This window comes from Recurvomyces mirabilis, assembly GCF_035927965.1.
Source record: "Recurvomyces mirabilis strain CCFEE 5264 chromosome Unknown scaffold_23, whole genome shotgun sequence".
Classification (NCBI taxonomy): Eukaryota; Fungi; Ascomycota; class Dothideomycetes; order Mycosphaerellales; family Teratosphaeriaceae; genus Recurvomyces; species Recurvomyces mirabilis.
In genome coordinates this window covers 307644-330662 of record NW_027041957.1, presented here as the reverse complement: position 1 = coordinate 330662, position 23019 = coordinate 307644, and the positions used below count along the sequence as shown (strand labels likewise).

The 23019-nt window shown below is 53.0% G+C and overlaps 9 protein-coding genes across 9 annotated transcripts; 3 read left to right on the top strand and 6 right to left on the bottom strand.

Moving 5' to 3' along the window:
* Positions 1–516: 516 nt before the first annotated feature.
* Positions 517–3044, bottom strand: DEP1 (Transcriptional regulatory protein; the record flags this gene model as incomplete). Its single annotated transcript, XM_064840722.1, has 3 exons — positions 517–1443; positions 1498–2408; positions 2471–3044. 3 exons carry the CDS (start codon positions 3042–3044, stop codon positions 517–519), a joined length of 2412 nt encoding a protein of 803 aa, XP_064691753.1.
* Positions 3045–3666: 622 nt separating this feature from the next.
* NOP12 (Nucleolar protein 12) lies at positions 3667–5451 on the top strand (the record flags this gene model as incomplete). The annotated part of the gene is made up of 2 exons (XM_064840721.1): positions 3667–3843; positions 3898–5451. The coding sequence occupies 2 exons, from the start codon at positions 3667–3669 to the stop codon at positions 5449–5451; spliced, it is 1731 nt and encodes a 576-aa protein (XP_064691752.1).
* A 449-nt stretch (positions 5452–5900) lies between these two features.
* Positions 5901–8353, top strand: PMT4 (Dolichyl-phosphate-mannose--protein mannosyltransferase 4; the record flags this gene model as incomplete). The annotated part of the gene is made up of 2 exons (XM_064840720.1): positions 5901–7830; positions 7890–8353. The coding sequence occupies 2 exons, from the start codon at positions 5901–5903 to the stop codon at positions 8351–8353; spliced, it is 2394 nt and encodes a 797-aa protein (XP_064691751.1).
* A 316-nt stretch (positions 8354–8669) lies between these two features.
* Positions 8670–9443, bottom strand: LTS14_008031 (uncharacterized protein; the record flags this gene model as incomplete). The annotated part of the gene is made up of 2 exons (XM_064840719.1): positions 8670–8864; positions 9003–9443. 2 exons carry the CDS (start codon positions 9441–9443, stop codon positions 8670–8672), a joined length of 636 nt encoding a protein of 211 aa, XP_064691750.1.
* Positions 9444–9937: 494 nt separating this feature from the next.
* LTS14_008030 (uncharacterized protein) lies at positions 9938–10566 on the bottom strand (the record flags this gene model as incomplete). Its single annotated transcript, XM_064840718.1, has 2 exons — positions 9938–10126; positions 10186–10566. 2 exons carry the CDS (start codon positions 10564–10566, stop codon positions 9938–9940), a joined length of 570 nt encoding a protein of 189 aa, XP_064691749.1.
* A 775-nt stretch (positions 10567–11341) lies between these two features.
* Positions 11342–14635, bottom strand: RAD53 (Protein kinase protein rad53; the record flags this gene model as incomplete). Its single annotated transcript, XM_064840717.1, has 1 exon — positions 11342–14635. The coding sequence occupies one exon, from the start codon at positions 14633–14635 to the stop codon at positions 11342–11344; it is 3294 nt and encodes a 1097-aa protein (XP_064691748.1).
* A 1394-nt stretch (positions 14636–16029) lies between these two features.
* LTS14_008028 (uncharacterized protein) lies at positions 16030–18039 on the top strand (the record flags this gene model as incomplete). The annotated part of the gene is made up of 5 exons (XM_064840716.1): positions 16030–16235; positions 16294–17428; positions 17481–17694; positions 17757–17786; positions 17951–18039. The coding sequence occupies 5 exons, from the start codon at positions 16030–16032 to the stop codon at positions 18037–18039; spliced, it is 1674 nt and encodes a 557-aa protein (XP_064691747.1).
* A 308-nt stretch (positions 18040–18347) lies between these two features.
* On the bottom strand, positions 18348–19301 carry LTS14_008027 (uncharacterized protein; the record flags this gene model as incomplete). Its single annotated transcript, XM_064840715.1, has 1 exon — positions 18348–19301. The coding sequence occupies one exon, from the start codon at positions 19299–19301 to the stop codon at positions 18348–18350; it is 954 nt and encodes a 317-aa protein (XP_064691746.1).
* Positions 19302–20213: 912 nt separating this feature from the next.
* LTS14_008026 (uncharacterized protein) lies at positions 20214–22358 on the bottom strand (the record flags this gene model as incomplete). The annotated part of the gene is made up of 1 exon (XM_064840714.1): positions 20214–22358. One exon carries the CDS (start codon positions 22356–22358, stop codon positions 20214–20216), a length of 2145 nt encoding a protein of 714 aa, XP_064691745.1.
* Between the last annotated feature and the right edge of the window lie 661 nt (positions 22359–23019).

Genomic DNA, 23019 nt, shown 5'->3' with positions numbered 1-23019 from the left:
ATCGGTTCGTTGTTAATCGTGGCCGTCCCGTCGTCTCTTCGTTTGCTCGTTGGTGTTTGTTGTGCGCATAAATTGGACAAACTTTTCTTGCACAAGAGACTTGCACTCGCAGTCACAGCAATAAGTGGGGTGGGGTTTGCAGTTGCGACCCTGCTTAACTCCGTTCGCCGCTATGACGCTATCATTAACGGGCGGTATATTCACAATCACATAAAACAACCATCCAAAATTGGCTTATCCATCCGGACCCATCCGGAGTAGGAGTAGGGTATATACACCACACCGTCGCGTAGACGATCGCATCATCACATACATCGAACCCCCCATCATCCCCTCAGCTCAGGTCATAATTCTCTCCTACCCTCATCACTGCGCAAGAAACCTCAAAATCTCCAGCGCCCTGCTCCCATCACTCAAATCCCTTCTTCCCCACACCGGGATCCACCGCCCCTGATACCAATACCCTCGACTCTGACTCCACACCCGCTGCTGCTGCTGCGACCGAACAGCATCCTCCTAAGATGCCGTAGGCGGCGCAGCAGGCGTGGGGGAAGGCACGGCCATAAGCCCAGAACCCCCATTATTCAACGGAGCAGGTGTACCGAACGCGCCTTCTGATCGTTGACGTGGGAGCATGGACATGCCTCTTTGACCCTGTTGATGTTGATGGTGTTGTTGTTCCAGGGAGGAAGGATCCGGTCGGAAGCCAAACGTACCAGAGATGAATTTGCTGGCTCCTGAGCCTGGTGTTTCTCGCCAGTCCCGTTCTCTTGCCTTCTCGGGAGGCTCGGTCTCCGGTGCATCGATCGTGCTCGCGCCGGACAGGGCGGAGACGTTGGAGATGTTCCGCCTCTCGCCTGCTGCTTCATCCCGCTGCTGATGATGATGGACCTGCTGATCTCGTTCCCGCCCCGGACCACCAATAGCACCCTTTTGCACGCGTTGCTTATGTACATGTAGCGGCGAGGCTCTCGGCGACCCTGTACCGATCTGATGGTGATGGTGAAATTGCTGTATCCTCTCTCCCGTTGGCGGCCCGGCCTGCACACTCGAAGGCGGCTCGATGCCATCACTATTAGTAGCCGGGATCGTGCCCGCTGAACTGGAATGCTCTGCTCCAACAGGTAAGCCCTGTTTGCGCGGCATAGGAGTGGCGTACGGACTGCCCGTCCCCTGTCGCTGTGGAAGCTGTCCGCTCAGATTCCGAATCAAATTCCGAGCTGAGCTATGTTGGCCTGGTTGGTCCACCCAATCCGGAGTATGTGTCAAGCCGCCAGGAGTGCTGTGATTGTGTATGGGTCTCTGTGGCTGCGCCCACGCGTTCTGCTCGATGAACTGTTCGTGTGCCAATCGCTCGTTTTGTGTGGGTACTGTCGGTAGTCGCTGATAGAAAGGTTGGGTCTGCGCAGGGGCTGTGTTCGTCTGGGTGACGCGTTTGGAGATCTGTGCGATGTTAGTATGCTGCACCCACACTTGTTACGGAGTGATTGATCTCACCTTCATAGCCTTGAGATCGTCGTCCAGACTAGCGCCTTCGGCTCCCTTGATCTCAGGCGCCGCAGGGAAGCCAACATACTTCGCTACACCACTAAGCACAGAAATCTCCTGATTGTACTGCGCCTGTCGCTGGATCTGCTCGCTCTTCTTCGCCGGGAATTTATAGATATGATCCTCATCCTTGGCTTGATGCTGATCTCGCCGCTCTTTCTGAATGTTGTACCAATCCTCCCCAAGGCTGTACAAGTGATCTTCTCGCATGTCTCGCATGCATTGGAAGTACTGGCTATGTAGCTGTGCTCGCTCTCCAATTGTTCGCTGTCGGATTGAGGTTAGGCGATAGTGGTAGAATGCCTGCGCTTCTCGCATCTGCTTTTCGCGTCGCGCATCCACACATGCTACTTGTGCGAGGTATTCTGGATGCTGGCAGTCTGGCTGTTCTAGCATGCGTAGCTCGGCATTTGTCGATGCGATTCGCTCATTATACAACGCCTCACGGAAACCAGTGAAGTGCTTCGCAAGAGCTTGCAGGTTGGTCGAGGCATCAGCTCTGGCTTGCTTGTCCTCTTCCTTCTTCGCAATCGCCTCTTCACTCAGTTCAGCTTCCGGCTCAGCTACATCCTCCTGTTGTTCTGCCTCTGATTCTGTCACCGGCTCTTTCGGCTTCCGTCCTCTTGGCTTGCCCTTTTTGCCTTTGGTGACTGGTACGCTCACATGCTTCAATGGCGTGTTTCGTTCGGCCTTTTCGAGCTGCGGTGTGTCTCCAGCTTTCGGCTGCTCAACTTCTGCCTCGTGCTCTTCCTCAACTTCAGCTTGCGTTTCGTGTGATCGTTTGCGAGGCGACTCTTCGAGGTCTCGTTCGGGGCTGGTCAAAGGGCTTTCGTCGCTTGCGGATCGTTTGCGCTTCTTATCTGCATGTACGGAAGTGATCAGTAAGACTCCATAGCTGTTGCACTGGTACTTCTGAACGCACCCATGATTCCGACCGTGCTAGTGCTCGAAGCTGCACCCGTTCCTAAAGGCAGAGGTGAAGGCGGATCAGAGAGCTCGTCCTCCATGGTCACAGCCTGGCTCAGCTTGCTCGGTGTCCTGCCAACATCTTCAATATGCTTTTGCGCCTTTTGCGGTGTTACGTCCAGTCGCTCGGTCTCTGCCTCCGAGTCGTCCTCCAGCAACAGTTGGCCCGCGACTTGCTCTTGCGCCGATGTCTCTAGTATTGCTGTGCGCGACTGCTCAACCTCGTCGTGATCGTCTTCAGGTTCACTGAGGCTACTGGAGCGATCATCTGCAAAGTTGCCATTTTCAGCGCCATTGGCGGCTGCTTCTGTTTCCAGCTCGGCCTCTTCGAGCAGAGTTGTGCCACTCATCAGAATGTCCCTCGTGAGTTCTGGTGATCGATTCGGCTTCGAGGCCGTACTGAGGGGTGATACGGAGGGTCGTGGGGTGGGTGCGCGACTGGACGATCGGTGTGAGGCCCGGGCTGGAGCGTGGTGACTTTCGAGGTCAGCGTGGAATTCTGTATCCTCTGTCGTCAGTATAGAACTCATGATGAAGCACTCGTGACCACTTCTCTGGTAGTGACGGTGCTTGTGGTAGGGTTGACTGACTGCTCGAGTGTATGTCACTGCTGGCACGCGCAGTCGCCGGCGTGGCCATTACCAAGCAAGCAATGTGATTATGCTGCTTGGAACGGAGGAATGTATGCCGCTCTTCGTGTTCTGCTACTGTATCGCCTGCCACCTCCCTCGCACACTCACTGGCGCTTCTCGCAAGGTAGCCAGCTCGTCGCGCGTGCGGTAACAAAGGGTGGATGGAGTGTGGATGATGGGCAGGCGAGGATCCTCGTAATACAACGTGGTGTTGGCAATGGCTGCAGTCATAGATAGCTGTGGTGAGGCGTTGGTGCTGTCAGGACGGTGGTGTAAATCGTCCGGCGTGGGTAGATCGTCTGGCAGAGGGGAGCAAAGCAGAGGGCCGTATGCCGCATGCACCTCAGAAGATCGGCTTCCACTGTCCACTCTGACGCTGATTCGGTCTCGGCGTGGTATAAATCCGACCCGAATGCAGCTAGCTCAGGGTCGAAAGGTCAAATCTTCGGCTTTTGCTTGGGTCGCGAACTTTTTGTTCGTGGAATATGAGATATTCTTTTAAAATTGGCTGTCATACACAATGGCTGAGAAAGTGACGAAGACGAAGGGCAGTAGCAAAGTGGAGAAGAGGAGCAAGAAGGAGAAGAGCAGCAAGAAGGACAAGAAGGTCCACGAGAAGGCTGCTACACAAGCATTCTCTTTACTCGCCCAAGACAATGCCATCGATGCAAAATTGTCAAGTCTATTCGCAGTCACAGTATGCTATATCAGTCAAACCTATCTGTGTGGCGTATGCTAACTTGATCACTAGACACCAATCGCTCCGCCAAGAACCATCCCAAGTCCAAAAGCAGTTGCGACAGCAGAGGTTGAAGAGGACGATGACCCGGATGTCGAATTCGACGAGCAGGAAGCTATCGATGTAGACGACGATGATGTATTACCTACGGTAATATCTGATGAGCAGTCAGACCGCAAGCGGAAACGCAAGCGCAAGGATGCCGATGAAGACATGGAAGCAGCATATATGACCAAATTGGCTCGTGAAGAGGAACGGGAGGCTGCGAAGCGACGGAAGCAGGATGGTCTAGACGTTACAGCAGACGAACCTTCTGAAGGAAGTGCCGAAGCAGAAGATCTCGACAATGGTCCTGAACTTGGCGCTGAGCTAGTGCACAAGGACGAAGCAAGCGATAACGACGATGTCATGGCGTCGCCACCGCCGAAGCACGAGACTTTACAAGCAGCCGACGACGAACTTTCGAAAGCCAATCGTACAGTCTTCCTAGGCAACGTCTCGACTTCAGCAATCTCATCCAAGTCGGCGCGGAGAACACTAATCAAACATCTAGAGTCCTTTTTCAACGATCTCAAGCAAGAACCAGGAGTCAAGCCGAAACTCGAGTCCCTGCGTTTCAGGTCAACGCCTTACGCCCCTTCCATTCCAAAGAAGGCAGCCTACGCCCGCAAAGAAGTGATGGACACAACAACAAAGTCCAGCAATGCATACGCAGTATACTCTACCAATCAGCTCGCTCGTGAAGCTGCGAAGCGACTCAATGGGACAGTCGTACTTGATCGCCATCTGAGGGTAGATGAGATTGCTCATCCAGCCAAAGTGGACAATCGCCGCTGCGTCTTTGTAGGTAATCTTGGCTTCGTGGACGATGAGTCAAACATTCAGCAAGCGAACGAGGATGAAGGACGTGAAGTCCGCAAACGTGGCAAGGAGCCTGCCGATGTGGAGGAAGGACTGTGGCGCACTTTCTCAAAATGTGGGACAGTGGAAAGCGTCCGTGTGATCAGAGACAGCACTACGCGTGTGGGGAAGGGTATTGCGTACGTGCAATTCGAGGACGAGAATGCTGTCGAAGCAGCGCTGCTGTATAATGAGAAGAAGTTTCCGCCTATGTTGCCTCGAAAGCTCAGAGTGAGTCGAGCCAAGGCTGTAAAGAGGAACGTCAAGCCCAATTCCGGACGACCTACTACGCGAGAGCAGAAGTCTACGGGCTACCGGCGGAAAGTCTCCGGAGCAGAATCTTCGCAAGCCGGACGTGTAGGCAAACTCTACGGTAAAGCTGCTGCGGCCACAGCAGCGAATACCACCACAGTCGGTGTCAGGACACCTCGATCGGAGCGGCCTGAGGGTGCAGTAGTGGTGAGTGGAGACATCAGGCGGCCGGAGGATTTCGTTTTCGAGGGCCATCGGGCTTCGAGCAAGAGTGGGAAGTCGGGGTTGAAGCTTGGTGGGAAGAAAGGTGGTGGGGCCGCGAAGGGTAAGGGGAAGGCTGGGAAGCCGACGAATAGAAGCGCGAAGAGAGGGGCTGCTTTCAAGGCTGGGGGGAAGAAGAAGGCGAGGACGTAGTTCGGATTTCGAGGGTATGCTCAAGGTCGTCGCTTCAAGCAACTTTTGGATACGTGAAGGATGCTTCTGCAGACTCGCTTGCTTGCTTGGCCATTGTATTTCATGTGTGCGTGAAATGTCCAGCGAGACATTCGTGATCCCGCGGGCCTTCATCATAGAACGCGAGCGTGTTGAATGCTCCACAAGCAAACACACGGCAGCGATTCTTATTTTATAGATACGGGGTCCAATGTAATTCCGCGACATTGTTGGTGGTCCAAGCGCCTGAAAGCTGGCCCTTGATTGATATATCATATCCCTGGATTCATCGATCGAATATACTTTTGATACCCACACAAATTGCATAGCGTCCGCGTACCGAAAGGCGGGCTGGTGACCGTCCACTCCTTGATCGATCTTCCAACGCACTTTTGTCGACTCACTACACAAACCATACTCACAAGAACACAATGTCGGCTCCGCAAGGCGTCCGACAACGCCAGCCGAACAATGCAGGAGGGGGAGGAGGATCCATGAAGAAACGACCCGACACCAATGGCAACGTGACCGACGCAGTGATGAACGGCAACGTCAACGAAGCAGTGGATCAAATGAAGCAGGTGGGGAAAGAAGCAGTGCAGAAGGACTGGGACTACAAGCTCGCCGTCACCCTCATCACCATCCTCGCCTTCATCACCCGGTTCTGGGGCATCAGCCACCCGAATCAGGTCGTCTTCGACGAAGTGCACTTTGGGAAGTTCGCCTCATACTACCTTCAACGGACATACTTCTTCGACGTGCATCCTCCTTTCGGCAAGCTCCTGTTCGCTTTTGCTGGGTGGCTGGTCGGGTATGATGGTGCTTTCCTGTTTGAGAATATCGGGGACTCGTATATCACGAACAAAGTGCCCTACGTTGCCTATCGATCCATGCCGGCGCTTATGGGGTCTTTGACTGTTACCACCGTGTTCTGGATTATGTGGGAGAGTGGATACAGTCTTCCGGCTTGCATCGTGGCCGCTTCGATCGTGCTGTTTGATAACGCGCACATTGGGCAGACACGGCTGATTCTGCTGGATGCGACGTTGGTGCTGTTCATGGCGCTGAGTGTCTTGAGTTATATTCGGTTTTACAAGCTTAGGCATGAGCCTTTTTGTCGGAAGTGGTGGAAGTGGTTGCTTTTGACTGGAATCTCCATGTCGTGTGTCATCAGCACGAAGTACGTGGGAGCTTTCACCTTCTTCTCGATTGGTGTGCCGGTTATTATCGATCTGTGGGATCTTCTGGACATCAATCGCAAGCAAGGGCCGCTCAGCCTACCGGACTTTGGCAAGCATCTTGGCGCTCGAATTATTGGACTAATAGTTGTGCCATTCATGATGTACCTTTTCTGGTTCCAGGTACACTTCGCCATCCTATCGAGATCTGGGCCAGGAGATGACTTCATGACGCCCGAGTTCCAGGAGACGCTCAGCGACAACCTGATGACACAGCAAGCTGTTGGAATCGACTACTTCGACAACATCGCCATGCGACACAAAGAGACGAAAGTCTACCTCCATTCGCATGTAGATCTGTACCCTCTCCGCTACGACGATGGACGAATCTCCTCTCAAGGACAACAGATCACCGGCTACCCACACAACGACACCAACAACCTCTGGCAAATCATTCCAGCCGCTCCTATGGAAGGTCTAGGCCACCCAGTCAAGAACGGCGACATTGTCCGCTTCCGCCACCTGGTAACAGACGCATGGCTCCTCACCCACGACGTCGCCTCACCTTCCATGCCAACAAACCAAGAATTCACCGCGGTCAAAGTCGACGATGCCGATGGCACAAGATACAACGACACCCTCTTCGAGATCCGCATCGAGAACGGCAAACCCGGCCAGAACTTCAAGACCATGTCTTCCCACTTCAAGCTCGTCCATCAGCCTACGAAAGTGGCACTATGGACCCATCATACCATCGCCCCATTACCGGACTGGGGCTATAAACAAGCCGAGATCAACGGGAATAAGAATTTGTTGCAATCCTCCAATATCTGGTATGTGGAGGAAGTGCCCGGTCTTGCCCCAGACAGTCCGAGACTGGTGAAAGAAGAGAAGAAGACCAAGACGATGCCGTTCTTGAAGAAGTACTTTGAGCTGCAAAGGGCCATGTTTTTCCACAATAATGCTTTGACGAGCAGTCATCCTTATGCTTCGTTTCCCATCCAGTGGCCGTTCTTGTTGAGGGGTGTTAGTTTCTGGACGGAGAACGATACGAGGCAGCAGATTTACTTCTTGGGAAACCCCGTCGGATGGTGGTTCGCTTCCTCCATCTTGGCCGTATTCGCCGGGATCTTGCTGGCGGACCAGGTCTCTGTCCGCCGTGGCGTGGATGCGCTTGATACACGTAAGTCCCTGCACCCCTTTACACTTACCGAGATATCAGACTAACAAAGATCGAAATAGGCACGCGCCTTCGCCTCTACAACAGTACAGGCTTCTTCTTCCTCCTCTGGGCCGCCCACTACCTCCCCTTCTTCATCATGGGCCGCCAACTCTTCCTGCACCACTACCTCCCTGCCCACCTCGCCAGCGCACTAGTCTCAGGCGCCGTCATCGAATTTGTCTTCAACATCGAAGCCCCCGAACTCGCCTCCCTGACCGAAGCCCAACTCGGCGAGGCCAAGAAGGGGTCGATGAAGACTCAGGCCCAGCAGCCGCAAGGCGGGGATTTGGTCCGGAAACCTATCCGTGAGAGGATCGCGGGGCAGAGTTTACTTGCTACGTGGGCTGCGTCGGGCGTGGTGGTGGCGGTGTTGATGTGGGGTTTCTGGTTCTTTGCGCCGTTGACTTATGGGAAGCCGGGGTTGAGTGTCGAGCAGGTTAATGCGAGGAAGTGGCTGAATTATGATTTGCATTTTGCTAAGTAGGCAGGTGCTGCGGGAATGTTGAGGGAGCGAGGCGTTGAGGGCATTGAGGAATTGAGGAAGGGCAGGGATTAGGACAGGCACGGCATTTGATGAGGCAGAGAGAATCGCGAGAGACCGAAGGTGTGAGATTAAGCATGTGGTCGTATTTCCTTTGCATATCAAACAAAATCGTCATGGATCATCGTGACCTGTGGATGAGTTGACGCTGCCTCAGCGTTCGCCCGCGACGCTGCGTATAGCCCTCTGTTCATGACTAGTTCAAAGCGCAAACCTCGATTGTGCCGTAGCAAACGGCTTCACGTCTGCTCTGGGACCATCACACGTTGCCGCCATGGCTGGGATACTGCGCGGGTCGTCCGGCGACTACAGTCGCTAGGGCAATGAGCACCCACACGATGAACCACGTCGCCGTGCAACCGGGTTGCGGTAGAGGTTCCCAGAAGCTTCCGACGAGGAGCCCGATGTGGATGGGTACTAGGGCGTAGATGAAATAGGTGAAGTAGTTTTTCGTCTGTTCGTTTCAGTGAGTATGAGATTGGCACGCTCGTCTTTTTTATTAACAGCCCGTCATGGTTGGCCATAGTACAATCTACTACTCCACCAGGATGCTGTCTATCTGGGGAAAAAGAAGAAATGGAGCGATACTTACGATATTAGCACCAAATACTCGTCTCGTCCCCTCCGCTTGATCGAAGATGGCAAGACACCAAGCTACGGACAGCAGACCAAGAACGAAGAAAATGATTCCCACGACCGCGCTGCCGACACTCTTGAATTCGGGCCAGATGAGCCAGAGAGCGGATGTTAGGCCGGATTGTGCGGTGCGCAGGCCTAGGATCAACCACATGCAGATTCGACGGGCGAGTGTGACACCGCGACAGCGTAGGGAGTAGCTGGAGATGAAGCTGGAGAAGCAGCCTCGAAGGCGGGATCGGGGTTGTGAGTTACTGATTGGTTGGTGGCGAGGCGGGAGTTCAGTTGGGAAGGAGGGTTGATGGGTGTCATTGCTGTAGGCTGGGGGTTTGCTGTGGTCTTGGTTCGGCAAGTTGTAGGTGTTGGGGTTGTTGAAGCTGTTGTTGCTGTAGGCCATCGTGCCTAGAAACTCCGAGTGTCTGCTGGCCTTGGCGATGATGGTTTCGCTTCGATTGCAGTAGAGACCTGGGCGCTAGCTTTTCCTTTCGAAGGTCCGTAGAACGTGTGATGAACGAGGAGAGGGAAGTGCGTTGTCAGAAGGTAGAGTACGTGTAGGTTACAGCCTTGGTGCAGCCTCGTCGTCTGCCTTGGCACAGAGCCACCTGCATGTCATACCAAGAGCAGGCGCTTTGCTTGGCCGTGCCACTGCCTCTCATATTATAGGTTGCGCCACTGATGCAAGTGCTAGGCTGGGAGCGGAAAAAGTGGGGTCGCGGACGCGTCACGTGAGGAAAACGGCGTTCTGTGGTGCTGCGATCTGTCACACATTTGCACATAATCATATACACATTGACATTAATGCATGCAATAAACTGATGGATATCATCATGTGTATGCTGATGTACAAATTCGACACGAGATAATTTGATCACCGCTTTCCGCTCGATTCCCTCAGACCGAGTATGGCGAGGGCTCAGGTACTGTGGTGGCCACCCCAGCAGCAGCAGCAATCGCAATAGCTGTGAGGAACCAGAAAGCGTGTTCCGACGTCTTTGGGAAATCTTCAAAGAACCATCCTGCCATCAAGGCCGCGTAGATCACGGTGCAGGCGAAGACGAAGTAAGTGAGTCCTCGCCGGCTCTGCTCACATTAGTTCCATATATCGACGAACAACATCATCCACAAGTAGGTGAACTCACTACAGCCACACCTTTGATTCTCTTCTCGCCCTTCACACCGTCGATGACAGACAGACTCCAGAACGTCAGGATCGAGAACAGCGCCAAAAATATGAGCTTGACAATCCAGGCGCCGAAATTGTCATCGAACACGAATCCATTCAGTGTCGCGAGAGCCAGTTGGGTGAGCCAGAGGAGGTACATGCAGATCCTGCGAAACAGGTTCAGGCCTGTGACCTTCAGACTCCAGGCCGAAAATGTGTAGCCAAAACACGATCGTGCACTTCCACAGTAGCGAGACTTGAAGTTGCGATTTTGGTACTGTTGACTACCCGTTCGTGGTGGGAGATCGGTCGGGAAGGCTGGTGGAGGCACGCCTGTCGGGTCGTTATAGTTGTTCATGATGTCGTTGTCGGCGTTTGTGGTGTTTGTAGTCAAGATCTTCGTTTCCTACCGAACGGTCAAGCCTCTGGATATATAATGTTCGTCCTGCAATGATGGATTGATCTTGGTCGAGCTTGATATCCAGTACGCAACCCAGAGTTCGAATGGCCGATGGATTAGTGCTCGGGATCGCTGTGAAGCTTTAGCTCGACGATCAATCAGGAAGTGGCTTGTCGACGCGCGTTCGAGCTTTCTTCTGCAAGCGCGTTACTGAAGACAGCTCCATACATCCTTTGACATCAATAAAGTAATTGAGTTCACCTAGTGTCACAAATCAGGGTGTGGAGGGGCATGACGGCAACGACTCTTTGGCGTTCGTGCCTTGCCAATCTCTCGTGATCTATCCTGCTGCCTGGGTGTACAGGAGGCTGATCAGAAAGAAGCTGCTTCGTGCTACCATGCTTAAGCTTCGTACAATAATGTCCGTCAATGTGAAATGTAATTTCTTACTTCAGGCGCCAAGCAACTCGTATCGATCCGTCTTGCCGTCTGCATCGAAGCTCTTCAACTTTTGAGCCTCAATTGAGCCAGCGACTCAGCCCCAAGGCTGTTGCTTGGTAACAGGTCTTATGGTACACTTCTACATGCCTTACTATACTACATTCGTGAGCCTTTACTTGCCGTTGATTCTAATGTCAGGTACCAGTATCCTGCTTGCCATATCATGGGCAAAATGACGCCTGATCATAGACGTTGGCCTGGACTCTTTCCCTCGGGCATACAAATTCACTCTTCAGTTTACTGCCACTTGATCATCTTGGACACCAACATTCTCCTTCTCTTTTCCCTTGCTCTTCGACCGAGCCCTGCGCTTCAACTGCGAGCCCAATGCATCGATTTCGCTATCCGTTTCGATTTTGAATCGCGGCTGCTTCGACTCGACATTGACAGGTCTATGTTGCTTGCCTTGACCGACAGCAAAATCGCACAAGAAGCTAAGACCCTGCTCGCCGTTCTTGCCAGGCGGATAGACCGTGATTTCGTCTCCCGTATACAGACGCCCAAATTTTGTGGTTCCAGGTTCGCCTTTTGTCAGCTTGACACCATTGACGCGGATACCCCACTTGCTGTCTGCCTGTATTGCGCAGTAGAGATTGTCCAGTGTAGTCCAGTCCGTGTTTGCGGGCATTTCATCCTTGTCTTCGCGATGGAATGTTATCATGAACGCCCTCCTCGGCACACGGTTGTCGTCCGATGGCTCATACACATGTGTGTTGGCTGGCAAGCGGCCCCACTCAGTGACTCGTTCGTCAAGCATCAAGGTGATGCGTGAGAATGAGTTCGGGGTTGGAATTAGTCGTCCGAGGCGGCCGGATCGTGGCGGTGGCGGCATCATGCTGTGCTCGGGATGTGTTCCAGCATCAGCCTCCGCGTCCGTATCACCATCAGGCTCATCTGCGTCGTGCTCTGTGGCAGAGCCGCTGTTGGTCTGCGGAAGAGAATTGTGGGACAAGTCCGTACGAAAGACGTAGCTTTTATTGGCACTGTAGTCGAAGCCGCTGATCCTACTGGCATAATCGGCGTTGTGAGTGCTCTCATCGTGGGCGTCCCAGAATAATGAGGCTGGTATGGGAAGCTCGATCTGGCGATTGAATACTGGTAGCTGTGGTTGCTTGGGCGTCTCGTCCTCGACATGATTAGTGCTTGTACGTGTGACGGAACCATTTGGCATGCTCGGTGTCTTTGGCGTCGCAGGCTCGTTCGGGTCTCCCACCGGTGAGTCAGCACTCTGAGGTGAGTGCATATGCACATCCCGCATGAGTGACTCCGCCCCAAGCAGACTTGGGGAAGCAATCGCGCCTGCGGGGTGCACGCCGGACTCTTCCAGCGGTAGATCAACGCGGTCGTCTGCGGCTACGGGCTGAGCAACGAACATGGCAGGATCGGCCAATAGAGACTGACTGATCTCGCCGAACAGCTTTGGGGGTGCCGAGCTTTGTGGTGGCCCGGCGGCGGGTATATCCTGCTGTAACACGATAGGTATATGTTGGTGCATTAGTTCCGGACTCGAATCGACCAAGTCAACAGTATACTCTCTGTAGGCGAAAGCCTCTGACTTGAAACGTTTCGACTGTCGCGGATCAAAGAACTGCATAGAGCCGGAGTGAATACTCGCTTCATCCGCGTAATGGCTGTCTTGACTATCAGGTCCGTCGTCTCCTTGCTGACCCAAGCTCAGCTGTGAAAGATCAGGGTCCGCGGGCAGCTCTGCTTCTTCCTCCTCGTATATCGCAAACATGCCCAATGGTGGAGCCATACCAGGTTGTAGCTGCTGAACTTGAGAAGTCTTCTCGCCATCATCAAACCACTTATGACTCAGACATGTCCGTGGAGAGGGGCGACCCGCAGGATCGGTGTTTAGCATGGCCACGAGTAAATCAATGGCGTCCGCTGAGATCTCTTGCCTCGTCAAATCGCCGTGATCAAGCGGAGTCATCATGATCTTGTCGAACATGCCGCGACCAGTAGCATCGGCAACGCCTTCGAACGGCGGCAATCGAGAAAGAGCAAACCACAGGACAGCCCCGAACGACCAGATGTCGACAGACTGACTATAGCTGTGATACTTGGTGGGAGGCTGACTTGGACCCTTGCGTGTCCTCTTCTGGCCCCGGCCTGCTACATGCGCGTCATAGTGTGGGAACACTTCTGGCGCGCAGTATAGCAGCGTGCCGCAGAAAGTCTTGAGAAAGGTATCGTTGTCTGTAATGACCTTCGACAAGCCAAAGTCCGATAGCTTTACGATAAAGTGATTGGGATCCATGTCCGCGATCAGTATATTGTCTGGCTTGATGTCGCGGTGCGTGATCTTCTTCGCATGTAGATATGCTAATGAATTGAGCACTTGCGCCGACATGGTCTTGCCAAGTGGCTCGGATAGAGCTCCATGCTCCCCAAGGTACTGCTGCAAGTCGCCACATGGCACAAATTCCATGATGATGTACAGATGATTCGCGTGGTCCTGGTAGTCGACGTATTGTACGATGTTGGGGTGGCTGATGGCTTTCATGATCTGCATCTCGTTGTCGAGCTTTCGGTCGAGCACGCCGTTCTTCATGAACTTGCGCTTTTCGAGCTCTTTAGCGGCGTACAGCTGGCCTTCACGCTTCGTAGCAAGCTGATAGACCGTAGCAAATGCACCTTTGCCGATACAGCCAACAACGTTATACTTCTCGCCACCACTCCAGTGCATGCCATACGTGTGGTTGTGTGACATAATGGTTGCCTTGTATGAACCAGCAGCAGATTGCGGTGCCAGGTCTGCAGCTGCTATTTTATTAGCAGGCATGTTACCCTGGCGGTCAGCGAAGGCCCGCGCATGTGCTCTACGTTGCAGATAACGACCAAACTTTGCTTCGAATTGTGCTTCGTGTCCTTCCCGCGCTGGAATGCGCACAATGAATTTCACGATTTCTTCTGACTTTGGAGACAGGATCTGGATGATGGAGCCGGGACTGAGCATTCGCGTTTGTGGTTGCTGTACGATCTTGCCTTTCAGGACGACATCGTCTACCATGGTGCCGTTGGTCGACATGTCCTGCAGCATCAAGACACCAGAGTCATTCATGAACATGCTGAAGTGCATGTTACTGACGCGCTTGTAAGTGTCCTGCGCTAAAGCGATGTCGCATGTCTTCTGGTTGCGCCCGAATACGAAGCCTAGAGTTGGACTGATTACTTCCGTGGAGAAGCGTAATGCGAGGTCCATAGCCTGGTTCGATCCTTCTGTGTTGAGAATAAATGTCTCTTGCTCTTCGAGCATGCTCTGCGTAAGCTCGTCATCATATTCAGCAAAGCCATCGTTTTGGAGCACATTGTGTGGCGAACGCTCGGCAGTCCTCGCTACAATCTGGAAAGCCGCTGGCGAGCATGGATGCAGAATGCAGATGACATCAGATATGTCGGCGTCACTCAGCCCAGAATTATTACGCCCAAGACGTCTTGGGTCCATAGCCCCTTGCGTGCATTGCGTGGGATACATCTCCTGGCTGAAAGCATTGCCTGGTGGACCCATCTGCGAGTCCATGGTATTTGGTTCTGCGAGAATAGCCTGCGATTGTTCTGGAGTGGGTTTGACTCAGAGCGGGTTTGCGCATGCAACCCGCTCTGGCCAGGCAACAAGGCAACGCTAGCGTCGATCTGCCAATATAGCTTCACGAGGCGGAAGGAGTGTACGTAGCACTCGAAGCGTGCAATACCGATGAGTCCAGAGCCTGCAGCAGCTGGAGTCTTGTTTGGTTTGGCGGGTGGTATGTGCTGTCGGGCCAAGAACCGCCCTCCTCCGTGGCGGCTTGTTCTTGATGTCTGCTGACCTTGGTGGTCAAATCAACCAATCAGTCCGAGTACCAGCTACTCGCCGGCCCACTCAAAGCTGTAAGCTGCCTCCCAGATAACGCCGTCTTCCTATGCCTCTGTCTCGGGAACGGAGAATCTATCACCCATATATCTCAAGGGAAAATGGTCCAGCCAAGCTTCCACGATGATCTTTTCGTGTTACACGGCGGCAGTGCGAACTCTAGGTCACTCTGCAAGATGCTCTGTCCAGCCTTTGAGCGTCGTCAATCGTCAAGTCGTGAAAATCAAAAGCCGTAATATGCGCGTTCGCTGTGGTTGCTAGGAGGATTACCGATGTGCTATCGCTGGTGGCATCTGTAGTAGGAACGGTCCTGCGGGTCGCATCAATTGGTATGGTGGTAACTCGGGGTCTGAGTCGGGTGGGTAGGAGGGCGAGAGGCGAGGATGAGGAGGGAAGGTGTTTCGTGAAAGTGAAGCTCGAATAGAGAGAGCAGCAAAGTTGTAGTTCCGTCTTCTAAGTTCTATGCCTCGAATTAAAGTTTAAAGTTTGGAGGGTCCGAGATCCATAAAATTACGCGAAACCAACGCCATTATCACGCGACCTACTACACGTGTGGTGAAAGATAATAATGAACAAGGCGACCCATCTACATATCGCGCTCTCGACGAAAGCAGAGGTGATGTAGTTCTGGATGATGCGGCCTACTCTGCCAGCCTGCATGCCAAGTGTATCGCTCGTCGACTGTGCTGGATGGACTATTCGTCACCTCGATAGTCTTCGGTAAGCATAGCTGATATGCTTTGAGGACAAATACGCAGTCCATGCTCCAGCCAGCACTTCCCTTGGCCAAATGTGGCAACTCCTCAAGTACTGCTGTTCTACGACCTCTTACATACGCAAGTATGCAGTTTGTCTCCAACGCTTGTGGGGATGCTTGAACCCGCTCGAGTGAAAGATCGTATTATAACCATCTGGTCGTGGCCCTCCTCCCCGCACGACTCTCAGCCGAGGGACCTTCCCACATTCATCAATCTACTAGCACGTCTAACACTTTTCACAGCCGCGAACTTGACACTCTCTCCACAGACTCCTCGCATCTTGGCTGTGATACATACTCTTTGACCATGCAGCGCACACTGGGACGACAGGAACGGGGACGCGATGGCCCAACCAATGGAGCTGAACATCGGTCCGAGACGCATATCGAGCTTGATGCTCTGATCGTAGGGGCTGGCTTTGCAGGAGTATACTTACTGCATCGACTGCGTCAAGAAGGCTTCATGGTACAAATAGCGGAAGCAGGCACTGGATTAGGTGGGATATGGCATTGGTAGGATCTCTTAGTCAAGTCTACTCAGTTGACACTGATCGCCCTTTTCATGTTGCAGGAATAGCTATCCAGGCGCCAGAGTCGACAGTCAGTATCCCGTATATGCTCTTGGCATACCAGAAGTGTATAATAGCTGGGCGTGGAGCCAGATGTATCCTGGAGAGAAGGAGCTCAAACGGTATTTCCAACATGTCGACAAAGTGCTCAACATCAGCAAAGACGTTCTGTACGAGCACAAAGTGATCGCAGCTGGATTTGATCCTTCTATCGACAAGTGGCGAATACAAATGGAGAATGGCGTTCGAATATCTACCCGTTGGTTCATCCCATGTCTTGGTTTTGCAGCCAAACGCTACTTTCCTGACTGGCCAGGCGTTGATAAGTATAAAGGCTACGTTTGTCACTCGTCGTTCTGGCCTTCTGAAGGCGTAGATATGCGAGGGAAGCGGGTAGCTGTGATTGGCACTGGTGCCACAGGAATACAGATCGCTCAAGAAGCGGCTAAGGAAGCCGACCACTTGACCTGCTTTATACGTACTCCAAATACATGCGTACCTATGAATCAAGGACCAGTCGACCCGGAACAGGCGAAGAAGGATCTCGAAGCTTTGCATGGTCAGCTTAGTGCAACTAGGTACGATAATCATGCCGGATTTCTATATGCTGCTCCGACCAAGGGTGTACTTGATGACCCGCCTGATATCCGTGAGGCTGTACTTGAGGAGGCGTGGCGAGTAGGAGGGTTCCGGATTCTGTTCAGCTATAACAATATTCTTACTAATCAGGAGGCAAATGACGAGCTGTACAAGTTCTGGGTCAAGAAGCGAAGAGCACAGATCACTAATCCGCAAAAGAGAGATATACTGGCGCCGGAGACTCCCCCACATCCCTTCGGCGGTCGGAGGTTGAGCTTGGAGCAGGACTATTATGAACAGATGGACAAAGACCATGTTACGCTGGTCAATGTGAAGCAGAACGACATCGCCCGATTTGTCGAGAATGGCATCGTCACCGAGGACGGAGTACTGCATGAGTTGGACATCATTGCACTAGCCACCGGCTTCGACAGCGTGACAGGTGGTCTGAAGGACCTTGGCGTCACAGGCTTGAATGGAGAATTACTAACCGAGAAGTGGCGGATGGGTACATATACATACCTGGGAATGACAGTAGCAAACTTCCCGAACTTCCTAGTACTACACACTGGTCGTGAAATCATATGACTATAGTGCTGACGATGCATAGTTCGCGTACGGCCCGCAGAGTCCTACCGCATATGCAAATGGTCCGACAATTGTGGAGAAGCAAGACGAATGGATCGTCGCTGTACTGAAGAAGATGCGAGATCTGGGTAAGACTCGACTCAATGCCAACGAGGATGCGGAGCAGGCGTGGAGGGAGACGATCAGGAGCTTGCACAGCTTGAGTCTAAGAGACAAGGTTGAAGGCTGGTACATGGGTGAGTTCAGCCTTATCCAGGCGCATTGGCCATGTTCTTCACTCCTGACACCCTTTGTGCAGGCACGAACATTCCTGGGAAGCCGAGAGAAGGTGGGTCTGTCGTCATATCTCCTTGCGAGCATAAGCACTATCTCCTGTCACTCCTCCCTGCGAGCGTGAGAGTCATGAGCTAGCATACGGCCACTCACATGTACGAGTTTGTGCGAGAAGTTGGAGATATCATGGTGAGCTCTCCTCGTGCTGACGACTGGCAGCACTAAATTATGCTGGAGGCGTGCCGTTGTATGTCAAGACCATATTTGGGGCACTGGACGATGATCTCAGGGGCTTCACTGTAACTTAAGTGGCATCCCCAGCTGTTGATACGATATCTGGCATACAATCTAGGGCCGTATGGGACAGCATCGCTACTCGTGAGGAGGTTGCGGAGTCCTTCCCTCTCCTCGTGCTCAATGTCGCTGAACCTCCCCCTGCGCCTCCTGGCATCTTGTTGAGATGGTCGACTGCAATCACAACGTTGTTTCACACAGACACTGCACTCGTTCTCATCGCTGTCTCGAAGCTTTGATGTGACCTGATCACAGCGCTCGCGATGCTCGGAACGATCTACACTGGTGTGCGAGATGGAATACTTTACAACCCATCCGGCAACTACTCCGCATCCTGAATGATCTTTCGCATAATCGCGACATCGAACATCGCCGCATCCAACGTTTTCTCTTTCTGCTTGAGAGTCTTGGCAACGAGCCCACGAACCATGTCGTTGTCCTGCTCCTTCGGTGATACTAGCGCCTGCCAGAATCCAGTCATCTGCTCAGTCTTCTTGGCCATGCCCTTCTGCAACTTCTCGAAGGCTTCTTTTTCAGCTTGACATTGCTGCTGCCACTGCTCATTGTATTTAGGCTGGTCTCGGAGTAGGGGAAGAGATAGCTCAGCTCTCACATTCTCTGCTTTAGGTGCAGTGCTTGTTGGGGGAGCATCATTGTCGTTTGCCAGTCCATCTGATGCTTGGAGCTGCGTAACACGTTTCTGTGCATCGGCAATCATCCAATCACATTGGGAGATCCGGTTCCAGACCTTCTGATGCGTGTTCCCGAGCACCTCAATATATCGACGAGCGGCGAGGCGTTCATCGCCTTCGCCCATCGGCTGCATTGGAATACTGTACATATCTGCTTCCCTTTTGGCCAACCACTGCCACAGTAGCTCAGCCTCCCGAGCGAGCTTCTGTCGCTTTGCACGCAATCTAGTCACGTGGGTATGGAGTTGCTCCACGGTACCACGCCACGTGTAATTCGTATTCGGATAGGGTATCAGTCCCTCCCCATAGCGTGATATCTCTGTAAGATGCGGTTCATGCGACTCGTTCACCCAGGAGAAACGGTCATTGCCGATCTTGCCACGATCACTTGGATCTTCTGCAGTCTGCGTAGCGACCTTGATGATCCTGAGCGCTGGGATGAAGGGCATATCCGGCGCCGTCACTCCTTTCGACTTCAAGTCCGTTTCCTGTATTGCGGTGAGATTTTTCGTAATGGTCATGGACCAGCCCGCCTGCTGTTTGGCCTGCTCTTGGGCCTTTTGCAAGTTGAATCCAGACCACATCCCAAAAGCGACTGAACGAGTGAAAGAGGCCGCAAAGGCGCCAAGGGCAGCGGCTGTTACGTATCGTTTCCAAATGGATGATGCTCGTGCTCATGGGAATGAAGCTGCGAGCCCAACACCCAATGCAGCACCGACCAGAAAGGTATCGTCGTTGTCAAACCGATCTAGACGATCAAGGTATTTCTGCTCTGGGACGTGGATAGTTTGAAGTTCCAAGAAAGTGACACAGGCCTGGTCAACACGGTGGCGATGATAATAGCAGTAGCAACCCCAGGACAGAGTCCCGTAAGCACCGAGTTCGAGTCTCAGTTTCCGAGCAGGCGCGAAGCGGAAGATGGCCCCGAGTGCGAGTGGAAGTACGCCGAGATTTGAGCCCAGAGCGAGGTTGCAACGTAGAAGGCCGGATCCCGGCAGCCCGGTTGTTTCAGGACTTGGTGGTGGAAAGGCAAGGTGAAGACTTTCGACGGACGGAGGTAGAACCCGCATCTTGCGTGTCGCAGCAGTAGGACAGGGACGGTGGTGAGGACATGGGATAGAGGGAAAGGCGAGGCAAAGGGCATATCGCAAAGTCTAAAGTGTGCCTGCCGTTGTTACACAAACGCTAAAGTAGTTTGCATATGCCCCTTGGTGTCGTGCCACCCGAGCGGACCGCATGATTGGATGAGCTAGGAATATGCCCTTACTGCGCATACGGAAAGGACCTGAATGTCTGTTATCGGATGCCGATCAAAATGTAAACATGCGGCTGCTCTTCAAACATGATGTCTGTTGTACACCAACGACGAAGCCATCGGCAGGCGATGCGCCATTTGGATACATCTGCGAAGGAACTACGCATGTAGTGCCATGATGCGATCTCAACATCATCAGCATAGCTGCTCTATCACGTCGATCACTCTCCCATGATTCCTCTCACTTCAAACCCACGAATCCGATCCCCCTCCTAGCCCTATCACAAGCAGCTCGAAGCTTCTGCTCCTCAACATCCGTCCACTTGACACTCAATTGATCCCACTTCTTAGTCTTATACTCCTCCTTGAATTTCGTTTGAAGTGCCTGCATCTCCCTCAACTCTCTGGGGTCGCCGGAGCCGGAGTAGACTATGAACGCTGTTCTATCCGGCAGAGCATCGTACACTGCTTTAATATTCGTGACGGTCTGCGTTACCATATCCGGCAATAAGGTTTCGGCGGAAGCAGCGGTGGTAGTCGAGCGCAGAGCATCGGAATCGACGAGCTTGCTTTTATCCCACCAGCCGCGATGAGCTTCCAGCTCCCTCAAACGGGCCCAGACGAAGTCACAGCCGCCATTCGGAACCTGCAGGTCTTCGCTACTACCTTCCAGACAACGCTGCACGCTTTTCACGATGGCTTCATCGCTTTCCTCGCCAATCGCGACTTTGGCTTGACCACCATAGCCTCGCGCCGGTTCGCCCCAGTCCACCACAGCGCTCACACGTGCTTCATTCTCGCCGTTTCGATCTACCTTGTCCGCATTTGGCCTGTAAGAACGAGCCAAGCGCTTGAAAATAGGCTCACCCGAAGCTTCAGGTGTGCCCCACGACTTGCCTTTCTCGCATTTCTGTTTCACAAGATCGAGACATGCTTTGGCGTCCTCGATACTGTCGTGCCCTGTTGAGCCGTGGCCCTTTTGGATAGCGCGACTCAGGTACTTCTGCGCAAGCCATTTCAGACTCGACTTCAGAGGTGGGCCTCGCGGATGTGGAAACAGCAATGCTGTGTCAATGATGAATGGATGTGCGAGCTGCAGAGCACTGAGATCGCTGTTCAAGCTGTGTCCGACCAGGATGGTCTGTGGCGTGAGGATGCCCAGCAGCCTCTTCTGGATATCCTCGAGCGTGGTGGTGACGCATTCGAGCATCTTTTCTGTGATACCAGAATATGGTGTGAGGTAATCCGTGATAGGATTGGTAGGCTTGACAAGCTCGTCGAGCAGCACATTGCCGTCCCAATCCACAATGGAGATCCTGGTCAAGCTGAAGACTTGTGGTGCAACTCCTTGTGGCGAGGTTATACACATCTCACAGTCCATAGTAAGCACATTTCGTCCAGCCGTCACCGAGCCTTTCTCGATATCCTTGTCGGGCACGTTCCCCGAGAACAGAAATGGTACATCAGGAGTTTCGATCCAGCCGTCCGCAGTAGTAGTCTTATTGAGCTCGCGAAGCGCAATCTCCTTCGTAGCGGAAGAAGTCTGATTGTAATGAGCAGGATGCAGCACATACCCATCATCCGAGAGCTCAGTAGTGGTAGCAAGAAGTTCTGTGACCGGAGTGCGCTGGTTCTTCCAGCCACGACCTTCGGGTGGGGGCTGTGGCCCTTTCGCCCTCTTATCCTCTCGCGACTTCACGATGGGTGAGACGAGCATAGCCTGAAGCGGAGAGTGCATACGAGCATACTTATCCTCACCTGGTGTCTTGATGGGCCAGATGTACTCGAACAAGTCGCTCAGTGGCTGAAGAGGCTGTGGCAGCTGAGAATATCTCAGAGGTGCTGGATAATAGTCGTCAGGCGAGACGTTCAGCTTGCGTGATACACCTGGAGCAGTTTCTCTGGCATCAGCGGCTCGGTTGGTGGCGGTATGGTCTGCAGCCTGGACTGCAGTTGAAGAGCTCTCCTCTGTTGAAGAAGAAAGAGGTATACTCCCATCAAACATGCCCGCCTCTAACCCCGGTACCATGAGCACAACTACCTTGCGAATAGATCCATGATGTTTGACGGAAACCCACTGCGGCGCATTGCCATCGGCCAGCGCATATAGCACAAGATTTTGCAAGTCGCTGAGCTTGACGAAAGACTGTAGACGAGCATGAGGCGAATGGGTGATGGATGGGTAATTGTTCGCCTCTTTCTTGGTAGTTTTGCGTCGCTTGACCTGCTGCCACTCGCTGCTGTTGTCATCGTCTTCTACCGCAGTCATGTCTGCGGCCTTGCTGGTAGCAGCTGTCGCATCCTGTATGGGTTCCTCGGTGTCTCCGCTGCCTGCGCCTACACACGCGCGGGGTTCATCATCATCACGCGATCGCTTGTTCGTCATGTTCGCCGAGGATGGAAGCATGATATTCACGTTGTGGGACTTGCAAAAGTAGAAAACATTGGACCCGAGCTTGCTAGCGCGAAGAGTTGTGCACGGGCCATATCACAGCATTCACATCGCAGGATCACAATGGAGCAGTCACGAGGGAAAGCGCGGCGATGTCGATAGATCATGGGTATTAGCCACTGGCAAAAGCCATGATATAGCGATGGCTTAAGAGTAGCAATTGCCATATCTTGTAGGCCTCACATGCCAAGAAGCACATGATGCATCATCATGTGTCCACATCATGAACTCGTCCACCTTCCTTCATACCGTGCAGCACCATTCTTGATCTTACTCGTCACCATCTACCCATCCTCCATTGCTCACGAGTCGACAGATCGATCCCACCACCAAGCCAGAAACAGCGACCGCCATCATCTTGTCTCATGCCACAAGCAACACAGCTCTCATAAAGTGAGCGGAGCAGGCACAGCCCCAAACGAGCTATCACCATTTGCACCAGCATTCTCCGCCTTCATGGTACCGTTAAGCAGCGGACACAGCCTTCAGCAATAAGAACGTCAGCATGATGTTCGACCACAAGACAACAAAAGAAAGAAGTTGTATTGCTACGAGAGAAGAGGAAGAAACAAGATCTAGTAAAGGCCGGTTGAGC